The sequence below is a fragment of the Pundamilia nyererei genome, unplaced genomic scaffold (assembly GCF_000239375.1).
Source record: "Pundamilia nyererei isolate P.nyererei 1_Seehausen unplaced genomic scaffold, PunNye1.0 scaffold00022, whole genome shotgun sequence".
Taxonomy (NCBI): Eukaryota; Metazoa; Chordata; class Actinopteri; order Cichliformes; family Cichlidae; genus Pundamilia; species Pundamilia nyererei.
This window is the reverse complement of record NW_005187423.1, coordinates 3,098,412-3,109,374: the sequence shown is the minus strand read 5'-3', so window position 1 is coordinate 3,109,374 and position 10,963 is coordinate 3,098,412. Positions and strand designations below refer to the sequence as shown.

The following is a 10,963-nucleotide window of genomic DNA, read 5'->3' as shown; positions in this document are numbered from 1 at the left end:
TAATCCTAATACAATGAGTTCATTTACCATGATATCACAAATATTTGCATCTAGAAAGTATTGTGTTTCTTTTGTTTTTGATCAAAAATAAAAAATATGGTGCCAAGTCACGAAAAGTGCAGTGCGACCTCAGCCAACCTTACATGTTTACCTTACTGTATTTTCTTTATGTCTGGCAACCTAAAAATGCTGTCATCATTGATGTTATTCGTTTTATTGTTCTAAGAGGAAGTGTAATTTTTATCAAAATCAAAAATTCAAAAATTGTATCTAGTATTTAGAATATTTTCCTGGGTATAAGGAAAATCAAGTATCGTGACAACCTTAGTACGTACAGCGTTTGCTGCTTCACCTTTCAGATATCATCCTCCTGAATTATTTTTCCAAACTTTAGCTGTGATTATGAATTCATGATATCGGTTAAACAACTTCACACTGTTGAATTATTTGCTTGTATTTTTTTATTTTTTTAACCTCCTTAACTTTTTAAAGCTGCGTTAATATGCCTAAAACAGTTAACGGTAAGAATTGGCTAATAGGCTAATAACATGCTAAGGTAACAATTATAATTGCTGTCTAAAAAAAATCCCAAATTCTCCAATACTTGGGAACGGCTGTCCTGCTTGAATATACTGAAAATAATCTGTGTTGTTGTTGACAGGAATCACAATCAACACTTAAAGCTACTGAAAATGTTGTTCAGACTAACTCGAACGAATAACTCAATTACAACCTTTGGGGAATGAGTTTATAACTAAACTCAATTCAAGAGAGAGCGATTTACCAGTACGGTAGTTTTGTCTCTCATTGTCTTGGTTTGCCCTCTTGTGGACGTAATGCAGGATTTTTTAATGAATAGCTGAATGTCCTCCCCACTAAGAAGGAATCACTTAATCACCGAACAACTAACTACATACCAGCACAAATTACCAAGGGACTTCCTGCTTTTACCTTTTCGGGTCCACCAGCTTGTAGAGTTTCCCACTGTGTGACTGCACCATGCTTTTACTACTTGCAAGTATGTAGACTTCACCTGCAAAAGAAGAACAGTTAAGTGGGAATCCCATCAGCATCATCTGCATGAAATACTTCCAATGTCCGAACAACTATTCAGCAGATCCCAGTGCCTAACTAAAGAAGAGACAAGACAAGACAAGGAAACACAAGAAAATGAAAGGGGAGGACATGAGGGGTTTAGGAAAATGAGTGTATCACAGGCTTCTGCATTTCTGCACTTGCCAATGGATTTTTAAAAAGAGTTTAATGAGACAATTGGATACTCATGACTGGGAACCAGGCAGATGATTTAATGAGGAACAAGCCTGCAAGAAAATTCCATAGGGGGACAAATTGTAAACATCTGTCTGTGGGGCCTCTTTTTTGGGACATAGGCCTGGCCCCCGCTGCAATTCTTGCACCACTTGCAAATCCTGATCGAATACAGAAATCTTTAAATATCTCGTCAAACAATAACTCCAAGACCTGGCAACAACTGTGATCAAAGATTTCTGATGGCTGGGCGAACAATTTACATCATGTGTTCATTTTAATCAGAAACATCAGAGCTCACGGTTTACAATTCTTTGAGTGTGTGGTGGGGATCGAACTTATAAAACTGTCTTGTGTCAGTTCATTTCAGGTTACTCTGCATATATTAACTTAATCTTTAACTTGCCCAGAGAAACACTTAACACATGTCATGGTGGCACAGTGAATTAAGGAGGTTTGGAAGATTATGACTGTCCTACAAAAATGACAACTAACTAAGATGTTTGGACTACTTAATGAGAGGCGTGTTGGCTTTATCATCCATCCATCCAGTCGCATCTTTATCAGGGTTGTGGGGGGCCTATCTCAGCTAACATAGGGCGAGAGGCAGGGTACACCCTTGACAGGTCACCAGTCTGATGCAGGGCTAACACATGCACACTCCACACAGAAAGGCCTTGGCCAGACAGTGGTGTTGTGAGGCAACAGTGCTAACCATCACGCCACCATGCTGCCTGTTTTCAGATTTTCAGTGGTGTTTTATGCTGTGGTTATGTGTGTTATGTATGTATGTGCTGTACACACAGACATACACACACAGAGTCAACAAGCCTTCAAGGAGTCATGGATTAAAACCCTTGCTTCAGAAAATATGTCATAACATAGGTCAGGTGTAAATCTAAAGAAAGATCAGTGCAAGAGAGAAAAGAAACAAAGATAAAAGATCTCAGAAGCAATTACATTTTTAGCTTTTTTATTAATTGCCATACTAACCCAGTTCATCCTCTCCAAAACCCAAGATGTGTCCAATAAGCATAGTGCCACAGGAGTCAGCTGAGCCCAGGCACAGAGCTTTTTCCTGCCACTCTTCACCACTCGCTGATGTGGAAGATGTAGACTTCTGAAGGATGCGAAGGTTACTAAAGTGAAAAGTAAAAATACTCATGGTAAGTGACTGCAGACTGGATGATACTGTAAAAGGTTTAGTACTACATTTGTGCACAGGGGAGAAAGCAAAAGAAATCAACTGTAGTAGCATGGTACAGCATGGTTCATGACCCATATTCTTTTTCTACACCATGTCCCACATGGTGTTAGTTAGGAAGTCAGCCTTTAGTTTCAAAACAAACATCATGCCGGAGCCTTCACTTTGCCACAACAAAATGCTCCCAAATTGTAATAAGGCACAGAATTAACTGACCACACATTGTTTTAAACACGGTGCCAGCTTGCGATAATTGGACGGATTGGGGAGGGGACACACTTTACCCCCTTTGTTTACTCAACTGTCAGTGTTTGACATCAGCAAAACAGAGAAAACCAGAGAAACCAGAGAAAAGTGTGAACAGCACAGAGAACAATGTGTAATCTCCACTGACACTCAATGGTCCGCGCTGTCATGGTGACATGGGAGTCTATGTTTTCCTCCCATGTGGATGAACTTGGTGTTTACACTGGCACATGCTAATGCAAAGGAAATAGTTTTTAATAATAGAAGAAAAGTCATGTTGATCTTACTAAGTCATAAATCAACTCTGGGAGGATAAAGATGTTAGAATGACTTTGAAATATAGATTTTTGTCATCATGTAAACACAGTTAATTCTTAAAAACATACAGCTACTTAAATAGTCTGTTTAAATATATTAATCAGTCATTTCTTTATTGTACTTACCCATTTTTATCTCCAAAGACATAACTGCCATAAAGTCTCCTAGACTGACAGCCCCTGTAGATGAAACCCCCCACAGGTGGTGCTCCACCACTGGAATGCAGGTCATAGGCAGAGGGCTCATTTTCTATTGGGACAAGGAGACATAGGTCTTATTTAGGCACTTCCAATAGACTCATAGACCTACTGCCATTCATCTGTAACACCATCACAAACTGTCTGCATGCATGTTTTATCCCAGAGACAATCTCTTCTGTCTCACTGATGTTGCAGGGATTGTAATCTACTTAACTGCTTTTCTTGATTCATGCACTGGTGTTGTTTTGTTTGTTTTGGAATCAAAAACATAGACCACGTTCATCAGACATAATTGCTGTGTTGTTTATATGAGACACAAAAAAGGAGGAAAGAGGGAATTCTAGATTTAAATCGGACGTGTTTTATCAAAACTGGAAAAGAATGTATTGATCTTTTATTCAAAAGCGTGATGGTGAGTAGGGCTGGGCCATATTATACCGTTCACGGTAATACCGGTATAATGTTAGTCAATGATAGGAAAATGAAATATCGCGATAGAATGGGAGTAAAACGCGCATGCGCAGTGCCTTTGTTTTCATACGCACATGGCTGATTGTTGAGGAACCAGAATTGGTTTGTAAAAATGGTGCAACTTCCATGATGTGGAACTGGTTTGGTGTTTGTCCATCAGATACACAACAAAGCACATTTTTTTGCAGAACATGCAAGCGGCCGTCGTTATTGTCGTATTTGTCGGACTAAGATGCTCTTAAATCTGGGAGTAATCTGGGTCCCAAACTCCGTATATTTGACTTCAGGTCAAACAACACTGCAGCATCACTGAGAGTTGAAAACTGTCTAAATTATTTCATCTTTAATAAAACGATCAGCATTGCTGCTTTACCAGGTGTAACTATAAAGTTTAACTTCCAGGCATCCATGAAAACAAAAGTTATTACATTTAACGGAGTTAGAAGTTAGCAGGAAGCTAGCGGAAGTTAGCTCGCTAGTTTCGCTAGTTACCTAAGCATGATATAGCACGTTCTGACTGCTATCACGTCCAACATAAATGAAGACAGGAAACTAAACAGTGGTGACGTTTGTAGGGTTACTGAAGTTGGGCTAGCTGGTATATAATGATGTGCTACGTGATCGCTAGCGACACAGCTATGTTAGCATAACATAACAGTGAAGCTGGAGGACGAACACTAACACTTTTCCACTTATAAAAGTTAACGTGAAGGTTCCTCATGGTTAGAGACAAATGCAATCGCATGGCAGGATGCTGTAAAAGGACCAATCTTCAGTCAGGAGAACAACTGAGATAATCCATCCACAATACGAGGTTAGTCATTAATATACTGCAACAACATGGGAATAGATAGCTGCCAGAGAATTCAACATTAATGAATCAATGGTACAGAAGTGGAGGAAGCAAGAAGAATGAGTTTAATAAAGTTTGATTTATCTGACTGCTTTGTTTCGCTTAATGTGCCTTATAATCCCGTACACCTTATGGTCCGAAAAATGCGTACTGCACACTGCAGTTTAATGTTGCAAAGCACCTCTTTTTAACTTCAGTGGATATTATACATGGTTATGCTCAGGATATGTCAGCCCATTTCTACTGGAAATGCCTTTGGGTTAAACTTTCAGCAAGGAATGTGCATTTGCACTGATACATTTTTATAAAGCTTTAGTGTACATAAAAACCAGCTCCTTGTTTACGTGAAAATAAATGGAAGGTTGTCTTTTTGCGCTAGTAATGTTGTGGAGTTGTATTTTGTCTCGCATCAATTATATCGTCAGTTATATCGTTATCGCAAATTTTTCAAATATATATCGTGATAAATATTTTTGGCCATATCGCCCTGCTCTAATGGTGAGGCAATGTGGCACATTTACTGGATTACGATTTCTTGGCAAGGAAAAATATGAATGGAGGTTTGCCGCCCTTAAAAATTTATGATCCGAGACGGGGTGTGCTCATTTCCCAACCGTAATCACTTTGGAGTTTGGGTAACTGGCTAAATCGGGCATCAGGCCAAGAGAGAGGTGGTCTGTGGCAAGAAGTGACATTTTCAAATGGAGTGAGAGATCAAAGTTAAGGATTAACTTAGCGCAAGGATAACCTGCCTCATATATTTTGGAACAAAGAGCTGTAATTTTCTTTTTGTGGAAAAAGGAAGGATAAGCAGTGTAAAGTGCTGCTGTTATTGATTATTTTCTAAATGTGAGAAGAGCTAGATTCCTCTCAGCTGTGTTTTCAACAGTGCCAAACCATCATCTAGACAGTTATTATTGTTGACAGCTTTAAATCTTACTTGTGGACACCATCTTACATTCCACTGGCAAATCTACACACCACAAATGGGGAATATTTCTGGATCACATCATTTTTACATTTAACCTTCACTGTTTCTGCACTCAACCTGGTGTGTTTCTGAATCTGTTGCCAAAACACTGTTCTTACAAAATGAAAGACATTCATAAAAACACATGTCACTTTCAGGGAAATAAATGTGAAAGGTTATCCAGGATGTTAATGTATTTTCACTTCTTTCTCAGGATGTAATGCAATCAAACAAAACTCCAGCAAAGACTGTGCACAACTGGGTATATTAAAACTCCTTCCAAACATGCGAAAAAGGTAAATATTGTGAACATTTTTGGAAATTCTCATGGAAATTGTAACTCACCATAATCGCCCCCCTTAGTAATTTCCAGTATTCTTCCTGCTGTTGTGTTTCTGCCACTGGCATCTGTACAGAGGATTACAAGACTCCCATTGTCTGACTGAAGTCGATCTACTGCACACCTACAGAGCACAGCGTGCCAGGAATGAATATAACATAACTAGAAGTAATATCCAAACACCAAACAAATAAAAGGTGGCAATACAACACAAGCACAAAAAGGTAATTTGCATGCAGTTGACTATTTCTTTATTGTAACGATGCATCTTGGTAAGAACTTTTATACCGTTGGAAAGCTTGTTTATTTCCCATTAAAGCTAGTGCTACATTTGTTCTGGGTTGAGCACCAGAGTTGAGCATGTGCTGAACAGCTTGTTCTGCTATTGAGTCTTGTTTCGAACTTCTAGTAGCCTAGTTGCTGACAATCAGGTGCCTGACTGGCTAGTGTTTAGCAGCATCTTGAGATGAGCACGGACCGTGGTACACCGGTCAGTTGGTGTATGCCCCAGGCCATGTTTGACTGATCTTTATAGGGCTGTCCCATAGGGCTACTTCCAGCTGATGTTAAGCAAAAACCAAGCTGCTGCATTATTTGGAGGGAGGCCTACTGCCACCTCCAAAGTGAAGTTTCATAAATTGGGCAATGCCAGAGACAGGCTACAAGGTAGGCGTCTCCGTCAGGTTGTTTCCTCACTCTCAGCACTGGTGAATCATAGGCAGTCTTCTACAAAACTACAGTCAAGGTTTGCAAGATGACACGGCCAACAGCTTTCTACCAAGACAACCCTGAACAGTCTGCATACAGCTAGTCTCCAGTCTCACAGGGCTGCCATGACTGCCTTCCACTGCTGGCATCAGCAACATGTGCACAGGAACCTGAACATGTGGAGGAACGTGACATTTAGCAGTAAGTCCAGGTTGATGCCATCACACAGGAGTGTGACCAAGCTGGTGACCAGCTGTTGTGGCTGTGTATAGTTCTATATAGCATCAAATGACAACAGCAGTCACCACAACATACTTTATACTGACATACTATATACTAAGGTAGAGACCCTACAATAATACAGAGAAAATCCCACCAATCAAATGAGAGCTTTTGATCAAGCTCTTGGGAACAGTGGGAAGGAAAAACACTGTTTTAAAAAGGAAGAAGTTTTCATGGGTGCAGATCATATATCAAACTCTGTTGTTCAACCTGTAAATGGATTTTACTTGTGTCACCATATAAGAGGAAATAAACAGGCTTTCCAACTGCATAAGATTTATTGCCGGGAAGCATTGTTAACAACAGAGAAACAATCGACCCAACACAAAATGCCTTACTGTTTGTGCTAAGTTCATATTTTCTACAAGAGCAGTAATGAAAATACCCTATAGTATGAGCAGAATTTCTACATTTGAAAATTGCAAATCAGTCATAGCAAGAATCTTTAAAGAGTGCAGTGTTTCACTTACCTGCCTGGATCATGTAAGCCATGTGCAAAGATTTCAGGTGGCTGGTTGGTGCTGTTGAAGTAAGGATTGCTCCGTGGTATGGAATATGGAGAAGCACAACTATCTGTGTCTATGTCGACCCTTAGCACAGACCCCGTGAAATCACTGCAAGCAAAAACAAGAACACGCATTCAAAATTGTACACGGTAGGTCACGATTGAAACATGGAGCACAAAGCAGTATATAAACATCAATAAAATGACCCTTGGACTTTTGATCTTACCTCAGTCCATCCATTTCTTCCATATCATCCAAAGTGATCATGCCATCTCCCAGGATGATGTGCAACAGACCATCAGGACTAAAAAGAAGTTGGCCCCCAAGGTGCTTCCTATGCAGCTCCGCCACTTCCATTAGTACTCGGACTGTCCTTGTGTCTACCTGGTTTGGGTTTTTCCTGAGAAAATCATAAAAAATTGCAAATGCAAAAAATATGTTTGCTAAACGGCATTTATAAGGAGTACCCACAACATTTCTATACCTTGATGCTTTTACGCTGTCTTATAAATAAATAAGGGGACTTTTGTCTGCTCCCTTATTTTTAAAGGGGTCTGGCTTCAAATGTATGATATCTGAAAGTGGACAAATGGCCAAAAAGGTCATTCTGACTGATGTAAAAGCCACAGACATATGGTCATATAGTGTTTTAAAATATACAATAAAAGATAATGCTTTTTGTAAATGAATTTTCTGAACTGTTATCTGCTTTTTTCTTCACTAATTTGGTGCAACTTTATATCACACAGACTGTTAATGGGGAGCTGGCAGGTTAAAGGCCATTCAATTCAGCGTTCATGTTTTCACATGTGAAAAGCTCATGGTGATAGTGCATGTTTTACATGCACTATCACCATGGATTGTCTGTTTGCTTCAAATAATGACTCTGTTAATGGGTACAATGACACCAAGGCATGGATAAGATATGCTGACATGACACGCGGAACAAAATCCAACATTAAATTACTTTAAATACTTTGTTTTCTGCAGACATTTAGTCTTAATCTAATGTATCGCCAAAGACAGTGGGTGGAGATGTAAAGACAGGGTGCAAAATGTTGCACAATTTCAAGTGAAGTGCAAAATGAGAATTTAGTTTCACAGTATCAGCAACTAATATGGCAAGTTGCGTTGTTTTGGGTAGTCGTGCAATTTTTAAAAAGCCTAAAGTAAAAAAAAAAAAAAGTATTTTAAGCTACCATTAAGTACTTTAACTACCATTTCTCTATTGGACCCTCAAATTAAGGACTATGTGCTGCAGTTACCAAGACTGCATGCCAAGATTATAATTAAGATTAGATCATTAAGTTAAACATACAACTGTGATTATGAAAATTAAAATGTAACACTTAAACATGTTCGTGAGAAAAGATTGTTTTCTTAATCACAGGTCATTGTGAAGGGAGTGTAAGGTACAGACACAGGAAAAGGCAAAACACTGTTATGATAATGAGAGCGTTGCACATCTTATCAAAACACTTTTCTTGGCGATTTGACCTACTTTCTAAATCCTCAAAAGACAAAAATTATCTGTTTTGATTTCTTTGCATGTCTAGAAGAATCCTCAGTGTGCCTTTGAAGGTTTTGTTACCATGGTTTCTTGCAGAAATTGAGGTTAGCAGGTTGGATTTATTAGTGGTATAATCAAAAGATCCACAATTCAGTAATCAGAAACTTCCATATGAGAAAAGTTTGTCCTTTTTATCCGGTTGTTCAGTCTGACGTCACTAGCCGTGTCTGGACCTAAACTCCGCTGCAGGTCCATATATCAAACGATCACTATGGTATTACTGAGAGTTGAAAAACTGTCTAAAGTCTTTCATCTTTAATAAAAATGATCAGCGTTCTGCTCTACCAGGTGTAACTATTGAGTTTAACATCCAGGCATCCATGAAAACAGAATTTATGACATTTAACGGAGTTAGAAGTTAGAAGCTAGCGAGCTAACTCCCTGCTATCTAAATACAATATAGCATGTCCTGACTGCGGGGTTTTGGAAACAAATTAAAACGTACAGCTCTGTTATCACTTCCAGCATAAATGAAGACAGAAAACTAAAAAGCAGTGACGTTTTTAGGGTTACTGAAGTTGGGCTAGCTGGTATATAATGATGTGCTACGTGACCGCTAGCGACACAGCTATGTTAGCATAATATAAACAAGCTAACTTTTTTTCCACTCGATAAAAGTTAACGTGAGTGTTCTCGGTGGTCAGGAACAAATGTAATCGCATGGCAGGATGCTGTAAAAGGACCAAACTTCAGCCAGGAGGACAATTGTTATCCATCCATAATACGAGGTTAGTCATTCATATACTGCTGCATGGGCTGGGCTGTAGTTACATTCTAAGGTTTTAAAAACTGAGTTTAAATAAATGATTAGCGGTAATAAAAGCCGAGGGAGGTCAACGGTGATCACTGACTGTTTTAGCAGCTTTTTGAGATTAAATAGAAGAAAATACATAACATTAAACATGTTAACAACACAAAAGCCATATTAAACGCAGACTACTTTAGGCCCGGAAGTAGGATTCGTCGTGTCATCACTGAACAACCGGATAGTGTTTAGAATTTAAATAAAATTAAAAACAATGGGAAATGGGAATGTTCACCACATTTCATAGGTACAGTACTACAAATCACAGTTGTCTAAAATGAAAACTGTTTTGCATTCATGTGCTAAAGATGTCTTAAAATAAGTTTGCATATCCAGTCTCTATTAACCTCGACCTTTTATGTACCCTTATGGTGTCATTTCAGGCAGTGGTTTGGTGCACTACTTCTCCCATTACCTCGAAACGGTGTATTCAACTACACGGAGAATGTGGTCGTGTGGTCCGATGGCCCAGCGCTCTTGGTTGGTGGTGTAGGAGACGTAGAGCTTGCCATTCTTCTTATAATTGGGGTGGAATGCCAAGCTTAGCAGGCCCCTTTCATCTCCGCCCTGCAGTCAGATGATAAACACAAAAGATCCAGGAGTTAATTATGTCCCTGCTTGGCTTGTGCTTGGCTGTGTGGGGTTGGAATCACCCCCCTTGGTCATCTTCATCATCCCCAACACACAGTCTCTATACATCCATAACCCCCTGCCTGTTTTAGTTCTCCCACTGTCCCCCCCCCCTTTTTTTTTTTTTTTAAATTTGACGTTCATCTTCCCTTTCACTTCTTTGCTTTTCTCTCACTCTTGCTTCTATTTCACTACACACCTTTAAAACATATACTTTTACCAATCATTAGGAAGCATTTGACTCAGGGTTTAGCAGCATCTCCTCTGCAAATCAGACTTTGCCAGGTCTTCTGCAGCCTGTTTATGTGCGCCTGTCCCCAGGGTCGGGGGCCCCAGTGACGCCCAGACCCTCCCGGTGGCCTCTATTGTGCGGTGATTTGTGTGTGTAATCTTTGGGGGATATCTGTGAATGCTATGCTGAGTGGCTGAAAGAATTTATTAGCTCACTCACAGTTCATAGAGAGCACAAAAGTGCAGAGTGCTTCAGTCCCTGCTTTTCGCTCCCCATCCCCTCACTCTTCACTGATTTACACAAAATCCATGCAAAATACGAGGCTTGGAAGGTGGTGGTGGTGGTGGTGGTGGTGGTGG

The 10,963-nt window shown here is 39.6% G+C and overlaps 1 protein-coding gene across 5 annotated transcripts in view; it reads right to left on the bottom strand.

The window, feature by feature from the left end:
* hhip (hedgehog interacting protein) overlaps positions 1 to 10,963 on the bottom strand; it is a 38,385-nt gene that overhangs the window by 9,182 nt on the left and 18,240 nt on the right. For all 5 annotated transcript variants that reach the window (XM_005726938.2, XM_005726940.1, XM_005726941.1 and 2 more), the window contains exons 5-11: positions 10,158 to 10,309; positions 7,594 to 7,767; positions 7,332 to 7,475; positions 5,877 to 5,995; positions 3,163 to 3,286; positions 2,263 to 2,408; positions 952 to 1,033 (exon numbers count right to left, since the gene is read on the bottom strand). In XM_005726938.2, the coding sequence (XP_005726995.1) occupies positions 952 to 1,033; positions 2,263 to 2,408; positions 3,163 to 3,286; positions 5,877 to 5,995; positions 7,332 to 7,475; positions 7,594 to 7,767; positions 10,158 to 10,309 (941 nt within the window). The remainder of the gene's footprint in view (positions 1 to 951; positions 1,034 to 2,262; positions 2,409 to 3,162; positions 3,287 to 5,876; positions 5,996 to 7,331; positions 7,476 to 7,593; positions 7,768 to 10,157; positions 10,310 to 10,963) is intronic.